The following is a 22,623-nucleotide window of genomic DNA, read 5'->3' on the forward strand; positions in this document are numbered from 1 at the left end:
GAAGTTACTCAGTCACGTCTAACTCAGTGACCCCATGGACTGCAGCCCACCAGTACTCAGCCATAGAAAAAAATGATGCTCCAGTACATGCTACAATGTGCTTGACCCTTGAAAACATTATGCTCCATGAAATAAGTCAGACACTAAAGGAAAAATACTGTACAATTCTACTTATAGGAGGTACCTAAATGGGCAAATTCATAGACACAGGAAGTAGAATGATGGTTTCCAGGTACAGAGAGAAAAAAGAAATGAGGCATTATTGTTCACTAGAGTTTCTGTTTGGGATGATGAAAACTTTCAGAAAATGGATAGTGGTGATGGTTAAATTGTGAATATGGTTCATGCCACTGAATTTTACACTGAAAATGGTTAAAGTGGTAAGTTTCATGTGATGTATTTTTAACCTTTTTTTTTTTTTAATTTTTTAATGATTGAGGCATATAGTGACTCAACAGACATGTCACCAGTGGTAGAGACAGACACGAGCATCCCTTTCCCATCCCAGGGGCCAGTAACCTACACGAGGCTACACAGTCACAGAGGAGGACGATGGTCTCCAAGTTCTCATGAGAGAAATGTTGTGTGGCTTTGTTTTGTGTGCTCCCTGTTCAGCAGCTGGTACTACCCACAAAAAAAAAAAAAGAACACTTTAAAATACAAAATTATTAACAGCCCCCACTGCATACAACTCACTAGATAAAACTTAAGAGTCCAAAGTTGAGACTGAGGGCACCAGCACTGAGAGAGCACGTCGTATGACGGAACCACTAACTGCCTCGTCAACCTGCCACTTGTTTTAACTACTCAGCAAAGTCAATGTCGGCTGATGTGCAATGATAACGCTTAGAGCAAAGTGCCAGAGCTCACCGTGGGGAGTTGGAGGAGCATGGTGCGGGGGGTGACTGGTGAATCATTTTACCTTTTGAAAAGCAAAGAAATGAGGGCTCTGAAAGGAGAAAACTCTTCATGCATTATTAACTAAATGAACTGGGCCCTCTTCTCCTAAAATACTAAAAGCTCTACTTTCCACTTACTCTCACAATATTCCCGGAAGAAGGCTTTTCTGTCCCCACATATTAACTGAAACAGCAGAGCTAAGGATGTTTACTTTTTTAAAAAATGTTTATTTACTTATTTTTTATTGACTGGCTGTGCCGGGCTCCGTCGCAGCGCGGGCTTTTCTCTACTTGGGGCGTGCAGGCTTCTCACCACAGTGGCTTCTCCGTTGCAGAGCACAGGCCCTAGGACACGAGAGCTTCAGTAGTTGAGGTTCCCAGGCTCTAGAGCTCTGATTCAGTAGTTGTGGCACACAAGCTTAGTTGCTCCTCAGCACGTGGGATCTTCCCGGCCCAGGGATCAAACCCGTGTCTCCTGCACTGGCAGGCAGATTCCTTACCACTGAGCCACCAGGGACCTTAAGGATGGTTCTAAAGCATGAGCATGAACCTTCAGGTCTCCCAAGTCCCCACACCATGAGACTGGCTCTGTTAGTGCCCCACACCCTTCCCCAACTAGACAGATACCTAGTGTCCCTGTTTTCTTGCCACAATAACAGCAGGGGGAGAATTCTGCTCAGAAGATACAGAAGTGCCAGAATCTAACCCTGCTAAACATGTTCAACAAAGCTTCTCCCACCTCTAATGGAACTCAAAGCCTCAAACGCGCCACAAGCCAAAGAACCAGACTTCCCAACGGGATTTTAACCTCAAAGTAATACAGGGTATTCAATCCGAAAACATGATGCCAATCTCTCCTGGCAGGGTGCAACTCAAGGGTTCCTGGCAACTGCTTTGTCCTGGCCTCACTAATAGAAGTTTTCAGTTTTTCACAGTAAAATTACAATCTTTAATAAGCTCTACTTAACATAAATGATAAGTGAGGAGTGAAAACTCTGAATCCTGGAATCTTAGATCAAAGGACACATTTGTCTACTTGAATGTCCTTTAGGAGATCCCAGTTATGAGGTCAAGCAATCAGCACTTGAACTAGTCCAGTTCCAAGAAACTCAATCCTCCACTGGCCACACAAGTCAGCAAACAGCTCTGACTGTTAGGGAGATTTTTTGAGTTTCAAGACTATCCTCAGGCCCTAGTCGTTTTTATCCATTGCCCCTAGTTCTGGACTAACAATAAACCTATGCCCTCTTCTCTGCGACGGCCCCTCTGCGCTACAGAGAAGGACACCCTCATAATAAAAACTGCACACAGTCAGTGAGATTAATGTAAGGGAGCTTTCCCTGCCCCATTTCTCAAAATTTGTTTTAAAGTGGAGTATTCTGAAATTACCCTAAACATTTATAATAAGCGGTTAATATCTGACCTGACTTCTCTTCCTCAAATCAAACCCAACTGAGAAGATTCCTGAAACATGTGTTTCTTCTTTAACTCAATCCCCCAGGCACTGTCTTCTTCCTTCCAAACATAGCTCCTTTACCCACAGATGGCAACCAATAATTTGGTAAATGAAACATTTTAAAATCTTCCTAAAAAGTAGGATGGATGAATGTGTCTTGACAATTTTTTTCCCCAACTGGCTAATTTGTAAAGAATCAGAAGCAGACACGACAACAGTCCAAACGGATATGCAAATTCTAATATATAGGTCCTTTGTGTAAAAGATAAAACATTGAAATAAGTTGTCAGCCTTGCTGAGTTCCTTGGAACACTGGTGCCCTAGGACATGTTATTTGGTGCTTCATGAAATACACAGTGTACATTAAGTAAGAATGCTAATGGTTCTGAGAATAGAGAGAAAAGAAATCTGTTTAGGTTTGGGGAACACAGGGTCAAAGTACTTAGGCAGCAGCACTTCACTATTCATATCTTATTCGTATCTTGGGAGCAGGATTTGTTCTCCAATTTAGGAAACAGGCTTGGAGCTACACAAGGTTTATAGGCTAAGAACGGTTGTTAGTAGAACCAGTAGGAAATGAGATGCTTTCTTGGCTTTTCCAACAACTGTAGGTGAACTTTCAGATGACAGTTTTACTTGTTTAAAAATAACAAAATCGCACACTATAATTTCATTACACAAAAGCAATGAAGTGTCATCTCTGAAAGCCTAAGAAAAGAAATCCTTTCCGGCATCAACAACTCTCACAATGGAAAGAAAGACTATCCTTCCAGGCAAAGGAGGAGCCAGTAACCAGCAAAAAGTTGAAAGTACATCCAATTTCTCTCCCATGTAATTGATGAAACCAAGCCTTCACAAACAGGAAATAAATCACTCTCTCTGACATGATGTGCAGGAACAGAAACAAAAGAATGACTCATTTGCACAAAGGTTCACATTCCTAAGACAGCAGCAGAGCAGGGAGACAGGACCACCTTTCTTTTGGAACCACCTTTCTTTTGAAGCATCGCATAACCTCCCAGGTTAGGAACTGGGCATAATGGCAAGTAGAGCTCAAGTGACTGAGGCAGGGAGCACTCCATGACTTTCCTGACTGCACTAATCATTCTGATAGAAGCAGAGTCCAGTCCCAGTGTCTGCAGCTGACCATTGCCCCACCCCACCACATTGCTGGATCACTGTTATTAATCCCTGCATCCCACACAAAGCCAAATTAAAGATGCACTACATCAGATAAGGCTACGGATTAAAGAAACTTACCAGGTCCCTGAGAAAACTAGTCTGGACTTGAAATTTGTGCTCCAGGCCTGGGTCCTGTGTGGGTGTGGGTGTCGGTGGGTGAGATAGTCGCTCAGTCATGTCCAATTCTTTGCAACTGCAGCCCACCAGGCTCCTCTGTCCATGGGATTCTCCAGGCAAGAAGACTGGAGTGGGTTGCCATTCCCATCTCCAGGGGATCTTCCTGACCTAGGGATCGAACCCAGGTCTCTTGGATTGCAGGCAGATTCTTTACCATGTGAGCCACCAGGGAAGCCCTTAACACAAACCGAGTCCCTGAGAAAACCAGGTGGGGCTTGAGAGCTATGCTCCAGGCCTGGGTCCTTTACTAAGCGACTCTTCTGTCCACCATGAACAGATCACTACTAGAGGTAGAGGAGCTTGATACTCAAGTACAATATGGAAAGAGCCCTAGGCTCTGGAGCAGTTGACAATCTCCTCAAGGATACTAATTTGAGAATAAGAGAATCCTGATTATGTTCTTGGTCAGGCCCCAAATGTTTTAAGCCGGACTTGAAAACAAGCACTGGCCTACATTCCCAGAATCTATTACCCTAAGGGAACTCAGCCAACCTTCCAACAACAATGTAAAATATTCTGTCTCTCCACTCACTCCCTTTCAGAGGGATTTGTGTGAAAGAATCCAATTGATGTGCTACATGAAGGTACTTGTATTCTTTCCCTGGTTTTAATGGGAAAGAGAGGGAGGAAGAGACGACTGTGGAGATGAGGGAGACATTAAAACTATACAGGGGCGATGCCAATGGTTCAAACTGGAAAAATTTCTGTAGGCCCACTGGATTTTTAGAAAACTATTCACAAGGTTCATTTCAGCCTTCTGCTGCCTGTATTTCCATTGTGTGTGTTTTTTAAGGGTCTAACTCTTAGCATATCCCTCAGAAGAGATGGTACCGAGATACCTTCACAGGAAATGCTAAGAGGAAACATTGCTGGAGTCAACGCAATAGATCCTTGGAATGACTATAGAGAGTTGGCATCTTTGCTCCACCCTAAGGAAGTGAAAACCAGGCCTGAGGTTTCCTGAAATATTCTCCAGGCAGGTTTCTTTGGGGCAAGTCAAGATAACATGCTGAACCAGACAGCTTCCATCACTCATTCTTTCCTGTAAGGTTAACCTCAACTGCCTACTGGGATCCCAAACAGAGAGTGTTTTAAAACAGGTGGGGGCCACCTGGGTGCTCCTGAGGCATAGCCAGGCTGAATCTCTGCTTCAGGGAAGCAGCAGGCCATGAAGCCGGTCTTCTAATCCAAGTATGGATTTGCTGGGCTCGTCCAGGTGGCAAAGAAGAGACATAAATTGAAACTGCCTCAGCAAATGATGATCTACCATGAGGATACATAGAGAGGCCAGAAAGACTGGAAACCCCAACTGTAGCTGCCCAGTTGGATCTCATAGAAAACTAAGAAATACTCTTCCAAGATACAATCAATAGTTTGATTCCCTCTACTCAGCTTTTGGAATCGCCCTCCGAAAGCAGCTGTCCAGAGCTCTGTCAGCCTCTTCCTGCTCCTATTCTTGCCACAGCTGGTGTATTGACAGCCTCTTCACACTCCACGGCTTCTACTTCTACAGGGCTTTCTTCTCTGCCTCATGCCTTCTGCTCCTTCTGTTTTTGCTTCTCTCCACGCCTCAGACTCCCAAGGGGAAGAATCTCTGTCCATTACAGATCAGTCCTCTTGGGCGGAGCTGAGAGATATAGACAGTTGTTCGACCTACAGAGGATTGCCTTGGCAGTCACAGCCACCCCTGGTTCAGGGATGCTGAGGAAAAGAAACCCTGGAAAGGCAGCTGTGGACATGACGAGCTCTCAGAGGGCACCAATATGACCAACAGAGATCTAGCATGACCTGCCTAGTAAAAGACATTCTCCTAACGTGATTTCAAAGTTCTTAATATGGTGGAGTATGACTTATTTCTCAGTAGGGCATAGTCTACAGGTATCTTAGTTGGAGCTTACTTGAGACATCTCAGTAACATCTCAGTGTTGCTCAGATTTCAGTGTGCCTCTGAATCACCTGAAACCCTTGTTACAGCAGACTGCCGGGCCCACTCCCAGAGTCTGATTCAGTGGCTCTAGATGGGACACCCATGAATCTGCATTTCTAAAAAGCTCCCAGGTGGTGCTAAAGCTGCCATTCTCAGGACCACATACTGAGAACCAGTGGCCAAACCAACGGTTTTAAGATTAGGTATCTTAAAAGAAGACAAAGCTCTGTTTGGTGCCATCTGTTCTTTCTGTTGTATACAGATATAGGGATCTAAATACTTCAAAAATAAATACCTAAAAATAAGTGTTTTAAATAAATACTTATTTTTAAAGTATTTTTAAATCCACTCGCGTATGGATTTTTAGAGCTGTACTATAGAACTGTGAATTTTCAGACCTCAATATAACTTTCTAAGCTAAGTATGATAATGTATGCATTTGCCCTCTGTCACGTGGAGACCGGCTGATCTAAACCAGTGGTTCTCAGCTGAGGGCATTTCTGCCACCCAGAGAATACCTGAGAATATCTGGAGACACTTGAAACTGTCATAACCGGGAGAAGGGAAGGGAGCTGCTGGCATCCAGTGAGTAAACAAAGAATGCTGGTAAAAACCCTGTAACACAAAGGGAGCCCCCACAACAAAGAATTATCGGGTCCCAAATGTCAGGAACAGTGCTGAGCCTCAGAAACACTGATCTAAAGGTTATTCAGAAAGTTGAGAATCCAGCATGGCCTGGAGGACTGAGTCTCAAGCACGCCCAGGCGTCCTCAAGTGTGGAAAAGCAGAACTACAGAAGCTCATGAACCCCAATAAAGCCCCTCACATCCAACAAAAGCCATCAGAACCAAAACCCAAGAGGAAGGAATCTGAGTGAGGCACCAAGAACAGGTGGCAAGACCCACAGCAGCCCCACAGGGATGAACGGGGCTAGGGAGAGGCGGGGGCAACAACTGACCTTTGGGCTTTTTTGAGATCTAACTTGGAAGTGAAAGAAAGATTTGAGTATACTTCTGGACACATTCAGATCCACAGGGAAAAGGAGGCCAAAATGGTATCCACAGAAAATGTACAGTCCTGTCTTCAGAGACATATATCTCAACAATGCACACACCTAAATCCTTTCTGAAAGTTTTTCTTTCAAAATCCATGTACCCTCTTTAAGAGCAGCAGAGTGAAAAAAATCCTAAAGCCATTTGTGGAGACAGCCAATATGGGTTTAAAGGGCTCTGAGCAGAAGAAACATCAAAACAGGTATCTTGCACAAAGCCAGGAAAAGAGGCAAAGTAGAAATACTTCATTGGGGAAATTTATATAAAATATACCCAAGTCATCTATGACTGTGGATATAGAACCAGGTTCTCAGATCAGAACATTTAGCATGGTGTACTGTAGCAGCCTTCTCAATAGCAATCAGAGCTAAGCCTTCTTGAGGACTTGCTCTATGCCAGTCACTATTTGAAATATTATATATGGAATGTTTCATTTAAGTTGCAAAACAAGTCTCAAGGTAGGTTCTATTATTACACCCATTCTATAGATGGGAAAGTGAAGCACAGACTTCAGTTAAATGACTTACCCATCATTAGACAGTAGAGACAGTAGTTTTAGGATTCTAACCCCGGCAGATTAATCCCCTAACACTGAGGAAGTTGCTAACAGAGTGGGAAGTATAAAATGCCTGCGAAGGTATTTAAAAAGAAAAAGCCATCCCTGAATTTCAGGCTAACTACTCCACAAGCTCTCCAGAATATGAAGATAAGGAGCCCTTCTCTGGTGGATAGAGAAACCGGCTATTCCTGGAGAACAAGAGCCAGCCAAAAGGGACATGGCAGGAAGGCTTCCTGAACACACAGCGTCGCTGACAACACTTGTTCAGTCCACCAACAACCCGCACACTGTCAGTATAAAGACAGATGCAGAGACTTAACTCTCACAAGTGGGAGGACCCTTAAACTCCAAGTGACAAAGTGCTAATAGCCTCCCCTTTGCTCCAAGTGCTTTGTTAACTAGCAACACAGGACAGGAAAGGACTGGACCAACTTCTTGCATCCAGTACTTGTGAAGAAAGAGAAATATTAAATAATGAACCAAGATAACACACCATGTTCCTCACAAAGACCACTTGGAGGAGTATAAAATGATGGAGGATTAAGGGCTATTTGAACTTCAAGAGTTTTTTCTAGAGAGGCAAACTTGAAAAGGCAACAGCTCCCAGAACTTCACAGTTTATTCAGCAAAGATGAATTTTGAGGGGATAAAAGTTCTGATAAGGAGCGGGATGCCCGGGAGATTTAAATGGAAACAGCCACACAAAGAAGCCAAGTGCCAAATGAACTACAGCCTTTCTCTGCAGGCTGGGTTTGATTTCCATCAGCACAAGCAGTACCTGTGATTCAGTGAACTAAGTTGAACAAAAAGTTTCCCCAGACTGCAACATTTTTGCTACTCCAAGGACACAGGCAAAGAGCAGAAACTGGCCAGTGGCAACTTAAAAGAAAAAGAGCTGAGATTTTCTGAGTACCAAATTGATTTGTCCAAGAACCAAAAATGCTTCTCTCCAGGTCTTCATTCCATTCTCATGCCTATGGGGAATGGTCCAATCATCTTTTGGTTGCTAGTAAGAACTGATTTCAGACAGATGAATTCAGCAAACAGAAAATGCCCCCGGGTAGCACCTAACCATTGATGGAGGAGCCTGGTGGGCTGCAGTCCATGGGGTCGCTAAGAGTCGGACACGATTGAGCGACTTCACTTTCACTTTTCACTTTCACACATTGGAGAAGGAAATGGCAACCCACTCCAGTGTTCTTGCCTGGAGAATCCCAGAGATGGGGGAGCCTGGTGGGCTGCTATCTATGGGGTCGCACAGAGTCAGACACGACTGAAGCAACTTAGCAGCAGCAGCAACACCTAACCAACCAGCCGGGACGTCACTAGCCATACTGTAGCTCAGATTCCACAGGAGTGTTGCTGGGCCCCTTAGGACCAGAAGTCAGGGATCAAACTGCAGAGAAGTGGTCTTAAAAGAGACTTTGCAAAACTTTACTAACATTATTATTAACTCTTATTAACTTTCAGAACTCTGATTTTGTTTTGTTTTTCCCTTGTCTGTTTCACACTGGGACCAAGCATGTAACTCTGAAAATGGAAGGGGTCCTATGTGCTTGTTTTCTGAGAAGCAAATAAGGAGGTCCCTGAGGACCCTCTTCCCACCTGCCCGTCTTGGAAGGAAAGACAACCATAGGCAACGCGGCACCCAAGGGCAGCACTGAAACGAAAGAAACGCAGGCTGAATGCTGAACACTGGAGGGACTCATCTGGGAAGATGGGGCTCCAGGAGGAGCTGCTCAGTGAGGGAGAGCCCACAGGTCCTGGTGACCTGGACATGCCCCCTCAGGGGTGGGGAGATACGGAGAGTGTGAGGAAGTAGAAGAGAAGCAAGAGCTACTCTACAGGTGCCGGGGCTGGGTGGGGGGAGGATCATGCCACTTAAGAGATGGATGTTAGCTACAGAATATTCGATATTCGTTGGAAGGACTGATGCTGAAGCTGAAACCCCAATACTCTGGCCACCTGATGCGAACATCTGACTCTTTTGAAAAGACCCTGATGCTGGGAAAGATTGAAGGCAGGAGGAGACAGAGGATGACAGAGGACAACAGAGGATGAGATGGCTGAGTGGCATCACCAACTCAATGGACATAAGTCTGAGTAAACTCCGGGAGTTGGCGATGGACACGGAGGCCTGGCATGCTGCAGTCCCCGGGGATGCAGAGTCAGACACAACTAAGTGAATGAACTGAATGAACTGTTAGCTACAGAGGAAAAGTCAACTGCCTTCAAAACTGTCCCAGAGAAAAAGCCACGTCCACTTTCCTTATGATACTAAAATACCTTCTAAGACACCAGACTTATTGGCTTACCTGAATATTGGCTTAGGGTTCTTCTTGGCTGTATTACATTCAATGAAAGTGAGCCTTATTAGTTGCAAACCTGCTCAACTACCATTAATCAGAGCACTTGAGGACTCAAGAAAGTCTTGAAACCAGGGCAAAGATCAAGGATCTAAATTGTACAACAGTTTCACACTGAGCCGGGGTTCAGCCAAGAAAAAGTTGTGGCTGACTCGGCAGGGTCCGACAAGTCTGACAAGTCAGGGTCCACCAAGACCTGGGACTCCAGAACCCCATGTGCCACCACCATCAAACACCAGAGCCCAGGGACTCCGTGCCCGCAAACATATTGCAGCAGGAGAGAAAGCATCAGGCAGACCTAAAAGGGCCCTAAACTGCAAGGAAAAGTCTGCCTCAGAAGCCCTTGCCCAAGAAATACAAGGACCTAAAAAAAGGAGAACCAGCCACTCTGCTAAGCAAACCTTTCTAAAGACAATAAAACTAATGAGGTGGGGGAATTATTCTCTATTGAGACTTCCTGAATAACAATCAGGTGAAAAATAAACACATCGTTTAAAAAGTCTGTCAGCCAGCAATTCCACTGCCAGGAATTTATCCAAGAAAAATAAATGTGAGGATATACACATTTATAAGGCAAAATACTGGAAGCAACCTAACTAGCTCATAATTAGTGTTAGCTAACTATGGGCTAATGGAGTGCCAGGCAGAAATTTAAAACAGAAATATGTATTATTGTCATGGAAAGTTTTGACCACAAAAAGTAAAATTTTAAAGTGCATTACAAAATAGGATTTATGATTCCATTTTTAAAATAGATCATATAGTTTATGTATGTTAGCATATAAAAGTATGGAAAATACTGATTTTTTTCCAATGATTACATGTAAATTGATAGGACTAGTGACGCTTCAATTTTCCTTTCCTATTTTACAACTTGTTAGTAAAGCAAAGAGCATACTTTCAACATTTTAAAAACAACGAGAAAACTTTCATTTGGCCAAAGCAACGTGCCACTGGTATTCTTGCCTTGGCCAGCTGCACCCAGATCAGTGCTTCCTACAGGGTCTGAAGAACAGATTCTTGATGCCACACACCACATGGCTCCCTTCAAGAGGCACATGGCTCCCTTCAAGAGGCACAATCCACAAAAGGCCACTGAAGGCTCTGAGAAAGGTTGTTTAATTCAGGTTAACAGTGTATGCCCAACATCTGTGATCCACAAATTTTAAAAAGTTTAAAAGGCTCACTGATAAAGTAGGATGAGGCTAGACCAAGGCGATCTGAACAGTGAAACATCTGAAAGCAACATTCTCCAAGGATTAAGATTTGCAGGAAGTGAGAATATTTCACCTGAGGACTAAAAGACCAAGGAAAAACATGGTATGTCTTCAAAGTCCTGACCCACACTCATGTAGGAGGGAACAAAACTGTCCTGTGATGTTCCAGTCAACCACACTAGAATGAATTCAGAGAAGTTATTGAGAAGCAGATTCCAGCCCAAATTCAGAAACGGCCTTCTGAGTCTCTTGCTTTTCCCATCACAAGATAATGAAGCAAAAGGTGGATACCCAGCTATCAGGGATGCTCCAGAGGCAACTTCTCATAGGCCAGGGTGCTTGGTTAGATGGCTACCAGGAGCCCTCTAGCCCCAAGATCCTCTGGGGCCAGATCTGAACAAACACCCCAAGGTCAGCTTAAGCCAGTCTGTCCACACCAGATTGTCTCCTGTGCCCCTAAAGCCCAGGATCAGTAGGAATCAACACACATCTGCCTCCTTAGTGGGAACTTGGCACAGTCATCTCAGACCCTTGCCACAGACTGGAGATTCTCTCAGTATAGTTCAGTTGCTCAGTCATGTCTGACTCTTTGCGACCCCATGGACTGCAGTACACCAGGCTTCCCTGTCCATCACCAGCTCCCAGAGTTTACTCAAACTCACGTCCACTGAGTCGGTGATGCCATCCAACTATCTCATCCTCTGTCGTCCCTTTCTCCTCCCGCCTTCAATCATTCAGTACAGTTCCAGGCATTTGTATGTCCCTGCTTCTACCTCTAACAGCACTTGCTGCGCACTTAGCATGTCTAAGGAGTCTAAGAGAGCTGCTCCCCAATGTGCATCAAAAGATAATGTTTTCAGAAAAGAAAAATGCTCTCCCAAAACCAAGGTGAGGGAAAGGAACAGTGGGTGAAAGTAACACGGTTTTATTCTCTCACACACACACACTCCATCCTTCTTTCCTTTTTATTTTACCCCTCTTTTCTCAAAGAGTTGAGGAAAGTGATATTTTGAGTGAGAGAGAGAGTCTGTGTGTGTGTACTGGGGCACAGGAACAAAGATTCAGACAACAATAGGCCCCAAGTATCCCAATCCAAATCCTTGTATTCTGTTAAAACACAGCAAGCTTTTTATCAAAGGGGAGGATGACGAGAAAGAAAAAAGTTCTATCCTTCAGATTTTAGTTGCATTTTCAATTTAACAACAGATATTAACAGTGCTTCTGATGAAATGAAACAAAGTTGCTACAGTAACCTTTCACTAAAGCCCATTTTATTTTCTGTTTCACAACCAAGAAAAAAGGAGTTCTCCCAATTCACTGCATATGCTGGTTAGATTTCCGGGCTCCTCCTTGTCCACGGTGCCCCCCTTCACAAGACTCCAATACTGCCTCTCCTCCCTTCCCTCTCCCCTCCGGCAGGGTGGACCTAAACGCCCTTTCCCAGGGTGCCTAAATCCCAGAGGCTGCAAGACAGTATCTTTTTAAGAAACAATGAAAAGTTACACCAGGCTGATGTATGTTCAACAGCTTCTTGCCCGCGGTCATTTGACTCATCTAACTCAACTACAAACGAAACTGGGGCAGACGCAGATGAGAAAAGTAGAAAGTAAACGCAGCTCAGGTAACAAGTTCAAGTTGGCCAGAACTACCTCCTGGAAACACATGCCCAGAGCCAGAGCCTGCCTCCAACCCCCTGCCCAGAGATCAATGGGAGCCCCAGCTCTGACTAGGGATAAATTCCAAAGCACTCAAATACACATTCTCTGATTTTGAGTTTCCCAGAAGTTTTACCAGGACCCTTGGCAACCATGTGCATTCTCTGATACCCACTCCTGACGATCATTGCAATGCTGTTGCCATCTTCTAAAGCTCCATTTTCTAGAGGCATGTAACTTCACCCAGGTGCTTTGAAAACTACCTGTGCACTGAATTGTAAGTGATCCTTAAAAGCTGAGACTCCTAAGAGTTCCACAAAGAGAACTGTTCAAATTACCCAACAACTGGTACAAGAGCTTCCTGCAGAGGGAAGTAAACTTGGGGGCCTAGAACAATGATTTTCCAACAGCATTTCTTCAGGAGCCACTGCAATCTACAAACATCTGACATGAATTTCATTCTTACAGCTGCTAGGAGGAAAACACAAACACGTGACTTGACACTATACCACATTTAACTTATTAGCAATCAACCATGAGGTAAAGTTTGCTGTTAGGATATTCCACTTTTGTGCAGCACTCAGGATAAATGTGGCACTTAGGTAAAGAACCCATCTGCCAATGCAGCAGACATAAGAGACTCAAGTTTGATCCATGGGTCGGGAAGATACCCTACAGGAGGGCATGGCAACACACTCCAGTATTCTTGCCTGCTGAATTCCAGACAAAGGAGCCTGGCAGGCTACAGTCCATGGGGTTGCAAATAGATATGACTGATTAAAACTTTCCAAATTGTCAGGATAAAGCACCCCCATCTCTATCTATTTGGAAAGCATCCTGAGATTGCAAAAGTTACCTGTTATAAAAACTGTGATATTTGTACTACTTAACAGGTAAATAGGGACATTCTATACTAAGCAGCCAAAACATAATTTAATCTCCCCTCTATTTCTGACATATGTTCATCAAAACAGCCTCATGAAAAATTAAGAAAAAAGAAAAACACCCTCATGGAAATCACTGAATGAGTTTATTTGGATTTTGTTAGTTTATTTGGATTTATTTGGATTTTAAATAATAAACTTGCAAAACGTAAACTCCTAAAATAGCATTATTTTACTGGCCCATGATAAAATATGTGCTTTTAAATGGTACAACTGTTTTTTGTTTTTAAGTCTGGAAAGGTTAGTATCACCTGAACATGGCTACAAAACGGAAAAGGTGCAATGGACACACACAACTTGGATCAATGTCCAGGCAATTAAGTAGAAGCAAAAAGAGCCAGTCCCCACACGGCACATATATTGTGTGATTTTACTTATGGGACACTTTAGAACTGACAAGATTACAGAGATAGAAGACAGATTCTGGCTACCAGCAGGCAGAGCAATGACGAGTCTGAGGTTGTGGACCTGAAAGGCAACACAAGGCATCTCTAAGGTGATGGAAATGTTCCGAATTTTCCAGTATCACTGTCAACAACCCGTGTCATGTCCCAGAATTTTGCAAGACAGAGGAGACTGGATAATGGATACAGAGGATCTCTCTCCATTCGCTCAGTCGTGTCCGACTCTTTGTGACCCCATGGACTGTAGCCTACCAGGGTCCTCCCTCCATGGGATTCTCCAGGCAAGAGTACTGGAGTGGGTTACCGTTTCCTTCTCCAAGGGATCTTCCCGACCCAGGGATCAAACCTGGGTCTCCCGCATTGTAGGCAGATGCTTTAACCTCTGAGCCACCAAGGAAGCCCATTACTTCCTATGCATGCAAGTCTACAGTTACCTAAAACTGCAACGTTTAATGTATAAGAATGAAATTCCACTTTTAAAAGTCCAGGTACTAGAAAAATTGGGTGGAGATTCAATTAGCAGATGGGAGGAAAAGGCTGGCCATCTAACACAGAATCACTTCCTAATAACACCCTCTAAAGACAAGACAGGAAAGTATCACAGAAATAGATGGCACAGTGCCAGTGTGGCCTGCAGCAGACCTGCCCAGCCCTTTATTAAAGTCCAGGCCGAAGAATGTCCCGTAGGAGGACACTCCAAATGACGGAGAGCCTGTTCTAGCCTGTTCCATGTTCACTTTAACTGTTCCATCCCAGTTTCCCAAACTATGGTCAGTAGGGTTTCTGGCCATGTAAGTTTGAGAACGACAGTATATTCCATCTCATTCTGAGAAATCCACTATGCACATGAGTGTACCAAAGTCTCTGAGTCAAAGTCGTGCAGTAAAGACACTGGTTGATCTTTGTTTAATGTTTGATTGCCAAACTTGTTTGGCCATAAAACACCCTCCCCTGAATATCCTACCATTTCTGATTTCATTGGACCAGCACACACCTTAAGAATTTCAGGTTTCATCAGTTGCCTTCCATCTTGCTTTCAAGTAACACAAACAACTGGGCATTGAAATCATCTGTGCCACTGGGAAAACAGAATGCAGAATCCTTTGGTTCCTTCTGCTTTCTCATTTGTTGATCATGTTCTGCTGCTGCTAAGTCACTTCAGTCGTGTCCGACTCTGTGCGACCCCATAGACGGCAGCCCACCAGGCTCCCCCGTCCCTGGGATTCTCCAGGCAAGAACACTGGAGTGGGTGCCATTTCCTTCTCCAATGCATGAAAGTGAAAAGTGGAAGGGAAGTCGCTCAGTCATGTCCAACTCTTAGCGACCCCAGGGACTGCAGCCCATCAGGCTCCTCCGTCCATGCGATTTTCCAGGCAAGAGTACTGGAGTGGGTTAGGCAGTGTTAAAACCCATCCCAGTTAATCAACAAAGAAACCACTTACAGAGCACAGACTGGGCTCCCTGTGCTACACAGCAACTTCTCACCTAACATAACTTTGTTTTTAAAGAAAAAAGTAATATTTAAATTAAAAAATAGAAAAAAAAAAAACTATTTACAAATAGATACTTTTATAAGGCCTGTTTCATCAGAGAAAGGAAGTGAGGCTGAACAGTGTGGCTGGGCTATGGTGTGAACCAGGCAGGATTCAAGGCCCCAGAGGGTCAGGGGTTCCTCCTGTGTGCTTTCAGTCATCCTGCTCACAGCACATCTCAAAGCATTGCCTGTCGAGATGTCTACCTCCCCAACTAGACCCTGGGCTCTGAATCCCATGAAGTCAGAGTCGACGTCCATCTTGGACATACCATGTGTCTGGCTCATGCTCAGCAAGTGTGGAACCAAGCAATGAATAATGTATCAACCAACCAAATCCATACAGGGAGCTCTAATCCTTCTAAAGTCCAAGTCTTTGTGAAAGTTCGCAACCACCGAACAACAAGCTGAAGGATTGTTTTGTTTGAGTTTTTTAGTATAATGGTGAAATGGTAAGACAGGCCTGGGTTCAACTCCCGACTCTGTCATTCATTAGCAGGATGACCTGAAACAAGTTCTTTAGCTTTTCCAGATCTCAGTTTCTGAAAATGCACATGTAAGGAGGGCCCACCTCAGAGGGCTACTGCAGGAGCAAATAAAGCAATGCATAATTAAGTGTTCAACAGAACATGTTATACAAATGTTCGTTATCATGACCATGAGAAGATGAAAATAAACTCTCTATGAAAAATGGAAGCTGGAAATAGCATAGAGTCTCTAAATGTAAAAACAAGGAACCAAGTCACTCTCAGCTTTACAGGAAGGAAGGGCACTAGGGAAAGAAATGAGAAATAAAAATCAAGAAATGCTGAGTCAAGCCAATTCAAATATGCCCTATTTTATGGGACTGACAGCCAAAAGAAAGTCAGAAATACAAATTATAAGGGGATTCCCCCAATGTTTTAAGTAATTGAATTTCTCTAAATTCAGAAAATCAACAACTTAAGGTGAATTTGTAGACCATCTTGCTCACACCTGAAGCTTGTCAAACCTTGAATATTTCAATTAACAATTCTTGCCCCTGCAAGTAAGGAATAGCTAAAACAAGTTTACCCTAAGCTACTAGAAACTGCTTAGATTCCAGATTTGGGGAGATAAATGTTTAAATTCAAATACATTTGTAATTTGATTACAACCTTAATCAACTCCAGCTAATGTTAAGATGAACTCCCCCCCTCAAAAAAAAAATCTTAACAGTAAGTACCAATCATAACTAATTTTTAAGGCTGCTAACATTATTTTATTTGATGTTTAAACTTGTCTTTGCAAATTTTACTCATGACATGGGTTTCTTATGCTGATGAATAGTGTCCATACCAACCAGCACTACATACCAGGTTAGACTGTTGCAGGAAACACGACCTGATATTTGAATAGTAAAAAGGTGAACCCATCTTGTGCAGTAAACATGTAAAACAAGTGGCAGGAACAAAATTTCTTCTCTCCACCCTACCACTGCCGAAACATACCTGTACCCTCCGGCTACACAATATTAAGTAAAACACACCTTAAGGAAATTTACCCTTTATCAAAACTGAAGCAGAATGATGATACCAATCACTTCTGCTATTGATAACCATAATTATACAGTCTGGGTAAACACGTTTCGTTGCAGGGCAAAAGTCACTCCATCAAGTTTTTCCACTTAAATTTCTCTGCCATCCTGACTTGTACACAGAGAGAAGTCATCCATCAATAAATAGCATAATCCTTCCATCCATAGGAGAAGGCAGTCAGATGTTTTAAAGAGATTCTTAAGACAGCTGCCATGAGAAAGATATTTCAAATTCTGTGGCAATTTCAAATGAAGAAACAGAATATTAAAAATATCTTTTAATGACACATGCTTGAGGTTTTAAAATACTCCAGAAGGGGGAAGGGGGGGAAATTGGCAGGAGATAAAACAATATTCTTGAAATACTGAAAACTGTTGAAGCTGGATGAAAAGGATACAAAGTTTAATATACTATTCTCTACTTTTGCATATGTTTGACAATTTCTAATGATAAAAAGATAAATAAGAGTAAACAGACTATTCTCTCTAACAAAAACACAAGCCAGGTGTATTTACCTAAGCTTAAGGTTTGCCACAATTTCAACACAGAAACCATTAAAACTACACAGAAGACTTTTCACCTCCCTAAAGGTACGACTCAGGCGCTGACAACTCCCTAACAATCCTGTGTTCAACAGGCTGATCCCTCAAGCCCCCAAGCAACTCCTCTCCCAAGTTGGAGGGAGCCCCCCAAGTTCCATCAACACCAGCAGACATACTAAATACCTAAGACACCAGACTGGTGGTACTCACATATTGGCTAAGGGTTAATCTTAGCTACATTTCATGCAATGAAAGTGCCATGGGCCTTAGCAGTTGCAAATCTGCTCAACTACCGTTTACCAGAGCCCTCAAGGACTCAAAGAAAGCACTGAAGACAGGGCAAAGATCAAGCTGGCACTGTGCTCCCCAAACCAATGGATCCGGATATTGGATGGATATGGATATAACATTTGAGAAAATTTAATAATTAAACTGACATGAGATGAATTTTTTTAAAACTCCTTCAAAGTCCTCACAAACAGGATCAGATACTCAGCCACAGCAAAAGTAAAAAGCAAGCTCCCTTTAACATCCAACTTTCAACAAACAACCTGAAAATGGTCTCTAGGAGACGACCGAGAGGAGGGTGACTTACAACTTTAAGAAAGACAATACATTTTAAAACTTCAGTCCCTAAAATTTAACTTTCAGTGGGCAAATATTCCAGCTCACCTAGGAGAAAATGGGCATCAGAACGTTTGAAGAAAATATAAAATACAGAACAAGCACTGCATGAAAATTAGGCAATCAAAACAATAGAGGGAAAAACATTTTCACTTCCAGACTTTAAAAAAGTTAATACTTACCAGCACTCTGTTTTCAACTTTGTCTCCCTTCACTTCCAGCTTTACTTTCTTCTTCAATGCAATCTTTATCTTTCTGCCAAGAACATCCTTTATGCTTTCTGAAAGAAAGGAATAGCTTCATTAGATTCTTTTAATAAGAGAAAAGCATTGGCGAGGATAGAGCATTTGAAGGAGCATTTTTGGTTTTTGTTTTTTTTTTCTTTTTTGCTTATTTTAACAAGCTTGGTACTAATCAATCACCAAGTATTTAATGAACGCTTACTTTATGCCTTGGACTGTGTGCTCAGATGCTAAGGCAAATATAAAAGCATATGATACAATACCAGTCCATGCAAGCAAGGCATGACATAACCTTGCTGGGCAAAGAGGATACTCACACACCAGGGAGATAAAGAAGAGCAATGCCAGGTAGTAGCATAGAGCACTATATTGTGAGTAGACCGTAAGCACAAGAATTCATTGACTCTTTTGCCTGGTTATCTGCAGCCCCCTGCTTGAAAAGCTGAATGGCAGCAGGACCTCCCATGAGTACCCTCAAAGTGAACAGGTCCCAAATCAAAGTCAGTTTGATTTGATTTTTCCTGCTCCTCTTCCGGCCCTTCATGAAGCTAGAAATCTTCTTTATCTCCAATTCCGTTCTCTCAGGGGCTTCCCAGGTGCAGTGGTAAAGAATCCGCCTGCCAATGCAGGAGACACAAGCGACATGGGTTCAGTTCCTAGGTCGGGAATATCACGACTGAGCACGCACACCGTTCTCTCAGGGAGCCAGTCACCTACTCTCCCAGGGCCACCTCCGAAACAGTTCCTGAGCACTGCTCTTCACTCTGTATTCAGGGCCTCAGCATCTCTCACCGAGACTAGCCTGACACCTCTAACCGATCAGCCCCCAGAACCAAAGTGGCCCTTCCAAAGCCACAGATCTAATCTTGTCCCTTGTGCTGTGTGACTATGACTCACAGTCATTTTTGGATGAATCCAAACCTTCCAGCACGCCACGAAAGGCCTTTCACATTTTTCCAGCTTAACTTCTCAGCACACGCTTTCCCTTTTCTCCTCCTGGTTAGATTCTGCAAAGCACAGCAAATTTCTTCGTAACCCCATCACTCTGAGCTGTCTATTATAATGATTTTCATTTATTCATACATTCAACAAACATACCTAGTGCGCCAACTACTCTGCTAAGTGCTGGACTAGAGATGACCCCTGCCTTGCACAGGTGCTTACAATCTAGTGGAGGGCAGGGATCAATGTCACTTGACGAATGTGCAACCACTACCATGAGATCGTGGACAAGATGACACACAAAGGTTTCAGAGAGTAGGGGACCCCCAACCTGGATCCTGAAGAAGTAGGAAACAGACCACCGGTTTCCAAAGCAGTGTCCAATACAACCCACTGGGGTGCAGGAAGAAAACAACATTTTTACTTCTACTTGCACTGCGTTTCAGTGTTATGTTCTAGATTACACACACTCAATGAAATATGCATGCAACTTAACAAGTGTATTCATGTATTTATTAAGGGATGGTCAAAATATCGTTATTAGAAACCCACCACGATGAGTTTAAGAGCCACTCAGATAAGAAGAGTGAAGGAGGGGAGGACGGGACATTGTTAGCAGAGAGAAGAGCATGAGAAGATGAGAAAGTACAGTTTGTCCAGGGAACAGCAATGAGGTGGAATGTAGGAAGAGGGAGGGAACAAGTGGAGGACCTCACTGCCTGGGGAGTTCCCTAGGCAGCTCCTATCTTATCAGCCCTCAAAACGGGTACAGGCTGCAGGCTACTGGTCTCTCCCCTACAAAAGAACTGTGGGAAATGAGCATGTGAAATTGACTTAAAATATACTCAAAGAAAAAGACAGGAAAAGTTATATAGTCATAGGTCAAAAATAGCTATCTTGGAGTGGTAACATGAGTGACATATATTCTCATTCTTCTCTGAATCTTTTAAATAAAAAGCCGGTATTACTTTAATAATCAGAAAGATACACATTTTTTTTAATGTTTTGGGGAATTAGCTTAAGGAAATATATTGAGTTTTTCACAAGGTTGCCATTTTGAATTGATGAGAAGAGAACCCCTGTGAGCATTGAAATAAGAGACTAAAGCAGACACAGGAATTTCCCCTCACCCAGGTTAATTAGACCACTTAAAAGCCCAAAAGAATACTGGACCTATCACAAAAACCTGTGTCCCTTGTTTGAGAGACATGTAAGATGGGCAGAGCTCGATAAACACAAAAACTCCATCTCTAGATAGGGATGAATTTCAACTTATAAAATATACAAAGAATTCATTTTGAGGACCATCAATAGAAAACTATCCTATCCTTCATCACCCTTTATCTTGTGTCTAATTACCTAAACCTAAAGTTTAACTGCAGCTTCCCTGGTGACTCAGAGGTAAAGAATCCACCTGTAATATACGAGACTGGAGCTCAATATCTGGGTCGAGAAGATCCTCTGGAGAAGGAAATGGCAACCGACTGCAGTATTCTTGCCTAGAGGATTCCATGGACAGAGGAGCCTGGAAGGCTACAGTCCATGGGGCCGCAAAGAGTCAGACATGAGTGAGCAACTAAACAGCAATAACAAAGTTTAATTACCTAAACTGTTCAAGACCAGGCTCAAAGATACCCAATTTAAAAAAAAAAGTATCTGCCACCTGCTTCAGTTATCCTTATCCCCTGGCCAGTGATGCAAACCCTCCCCTAAATTCTCTTTCCCGGGACCTCTGGAGGCATCTTCAGAGGTTCTGGGCATGTGTTTCCTCTTCTGGGTAGGGTTTTGGTAAGATCTCCTGCTCCCAGAACTGGATGGACTGCTCATTCCCAGTGGACTTTACAGGATTGAGGAAGGGGAGGGGAAGAGGCCTTTATATCCTAAATATAGTCAAGATTTCAGCTTTTTTTTAATTCAACAAAACTAGAAGCTTCCGTGTTCCATATAGCCTAGCAACAGCTTCTTTACATCAAGTTTCACCTGCTTGAGTTAACAGTCGCTAATGGAAGAACACACACAAACTCCTCCAAAGTAATACCTCTAAGAGGTGAAAGAGAGGGGCAGATTCCTCAAACGCAGATGCATGGGCGGTTAGAACTCTTGTCAGCATCCATTAACTATCATCTTTCTGAGTTTAGGCTGTGTAGTGTGCCAAGGATGATACAGTAAGGAAACAGGTCACTGGGGCTCAAAACACACACGCACACAACACATACCTTGTTACAATACAACCTGCTACACACACACAAACACACACGCAGGCACACACAAGCTTTACCCTTGGTTTTCAGAACACTCTTTCCCCCAAACCTCATTTTAAGCTCTGCCATGTTAACCCTCTACATAATTAAGTTAAACCGCAGGACAAAATACTCACACACACACCCTCACCCCAAAACCCTCAAGGGACTCAAACAATGGGTCACCTTGCACAGGGTACCACATACAGGTTCCCTAAGAGATCCGGGATGGGGAGAATTGGCAGGTTAATCATTACTGAAGTAAGGCTTTTATCATTAACCCTCAGTTTCCTGCGCAAGTTTGCGTCAGTCCTGTAACCCTTTCGCTCCCACTTGGCGATGCGAAACTACGCCTTGCCAGGCTCAGTCATTACACCCGGCCAGTGCCCCCTCCCCCAACCCCTACGTCACAAGGGCACCTCTGGCCGAGAGTTTTCTGGGGACCAGGGGGTGGGATGTGGAGCTCCTGGCACGTGCCGGAGGCGACCTACTGTGCGCTCGCCAGCCTTTCGTGTCCTGGGCTTTCCGGGACTTCCCGAGTTGGGAACACGGGACCCGCCGCTGTAGAGGATTCTCCTCGCTTGCAGGACCCCGCATACCCAGGCAGCCCGCCCCCTTCTTCCGCCAACCTGGACCCCAGGTCACCGCGGGAGGAGGCGCTGGGGGCCGCCAGCATAGCCGCGGCGAGCGCTCCCGGGGCTCCCGATTCCTCCCCAAGCCGGCCCTTTTGGGACTCAGCTTTTCTAGCGGTCAGAAGAGAGCAAACTTCCCGGCGCCCCCCAGCGACCCTGCCCGACACCCCTCAGACCCCAGGGGCGCGGGGACGTGCGGGAGGAGAGGGGTCGGATGGGAGGTGGAGGCGAGGGGGCCGCAGAGGCAGAAAGAAAATCAACCACCGCGCGACTCTTACCTATCAACTCCCCGGGCACCTCGGAGCTCTCCTCGGCCATGGCCCTCTAGGTGCGGGGAATGTTGCAGGTCCAACTCTGATTTACGGCCCCCACCCTCCCCCGACTCCCTCAATTTCCTAGAGGCAGATGCAGCTCGCAAACGGGAGAAGGTGTGAAAGGTGGGGACGGAGATAGAATTTGGCCGCGTCCCCCGCCCC

General features: G+C 44.0%; 2 protein-coding genes across 6 annotated transcripts in view; one reads left to right on the forward strand and one right to left on the reverse strand.

The window, feature by feature from the left end:
• The window catches only part of LRRC16A (leucine rich repeat containing 16A), a 307,036-nt gene extending 284,419 nt beyond the window's left edge, over nt 1-22,617 (reverse strand). For all 3 annotated transcript variants that reach the window (XM_010843459.1, XM_010843458.1, XM_010843457.1), the window contains exons 1-2: nt 22,426-22,617; nt 18,274-18,371 (exon numbers count right to left, since the gene is read on the reverse strand). In XM_010843459.1, the coding sequence (XP_010841761.1) occupies nt 18,274-18,371; nt 22,426-22,465 (138 nt within the window). In that variant the 5' untranslated portion in view covers nt 22,466-22,617. The remainder of the gene's footprint in view (nt 1-18,273; nt 18,372-22,425) is intronic.
• The window catches only part of LOC104991105 (cytidine monophosphate-N-acetylneuraminic acid hydroxylase), a 295,241-nt gene that overhangs the window by 91,446 nt on the left and 181,172 nt on the right, over nt 1-22,623 (forward strand). The window lies entirely within an intron of this gene.

This window comes from Bison bison, unplaced genomic scaffold (assembly GCF_000754665.1).
Source record: "Bison bison bison isolate TAMUID 2011002044 unplaced genomic scaffold, Bison_UMD1.0 scf7180017864182, whole genome shotgun sequence".
NCBI classification, from domain to species: Eukaryota; Metazoa; Chordata; class Mammalia; order Artiodactyla; family Bovidae; genus Bison; species Bison bison.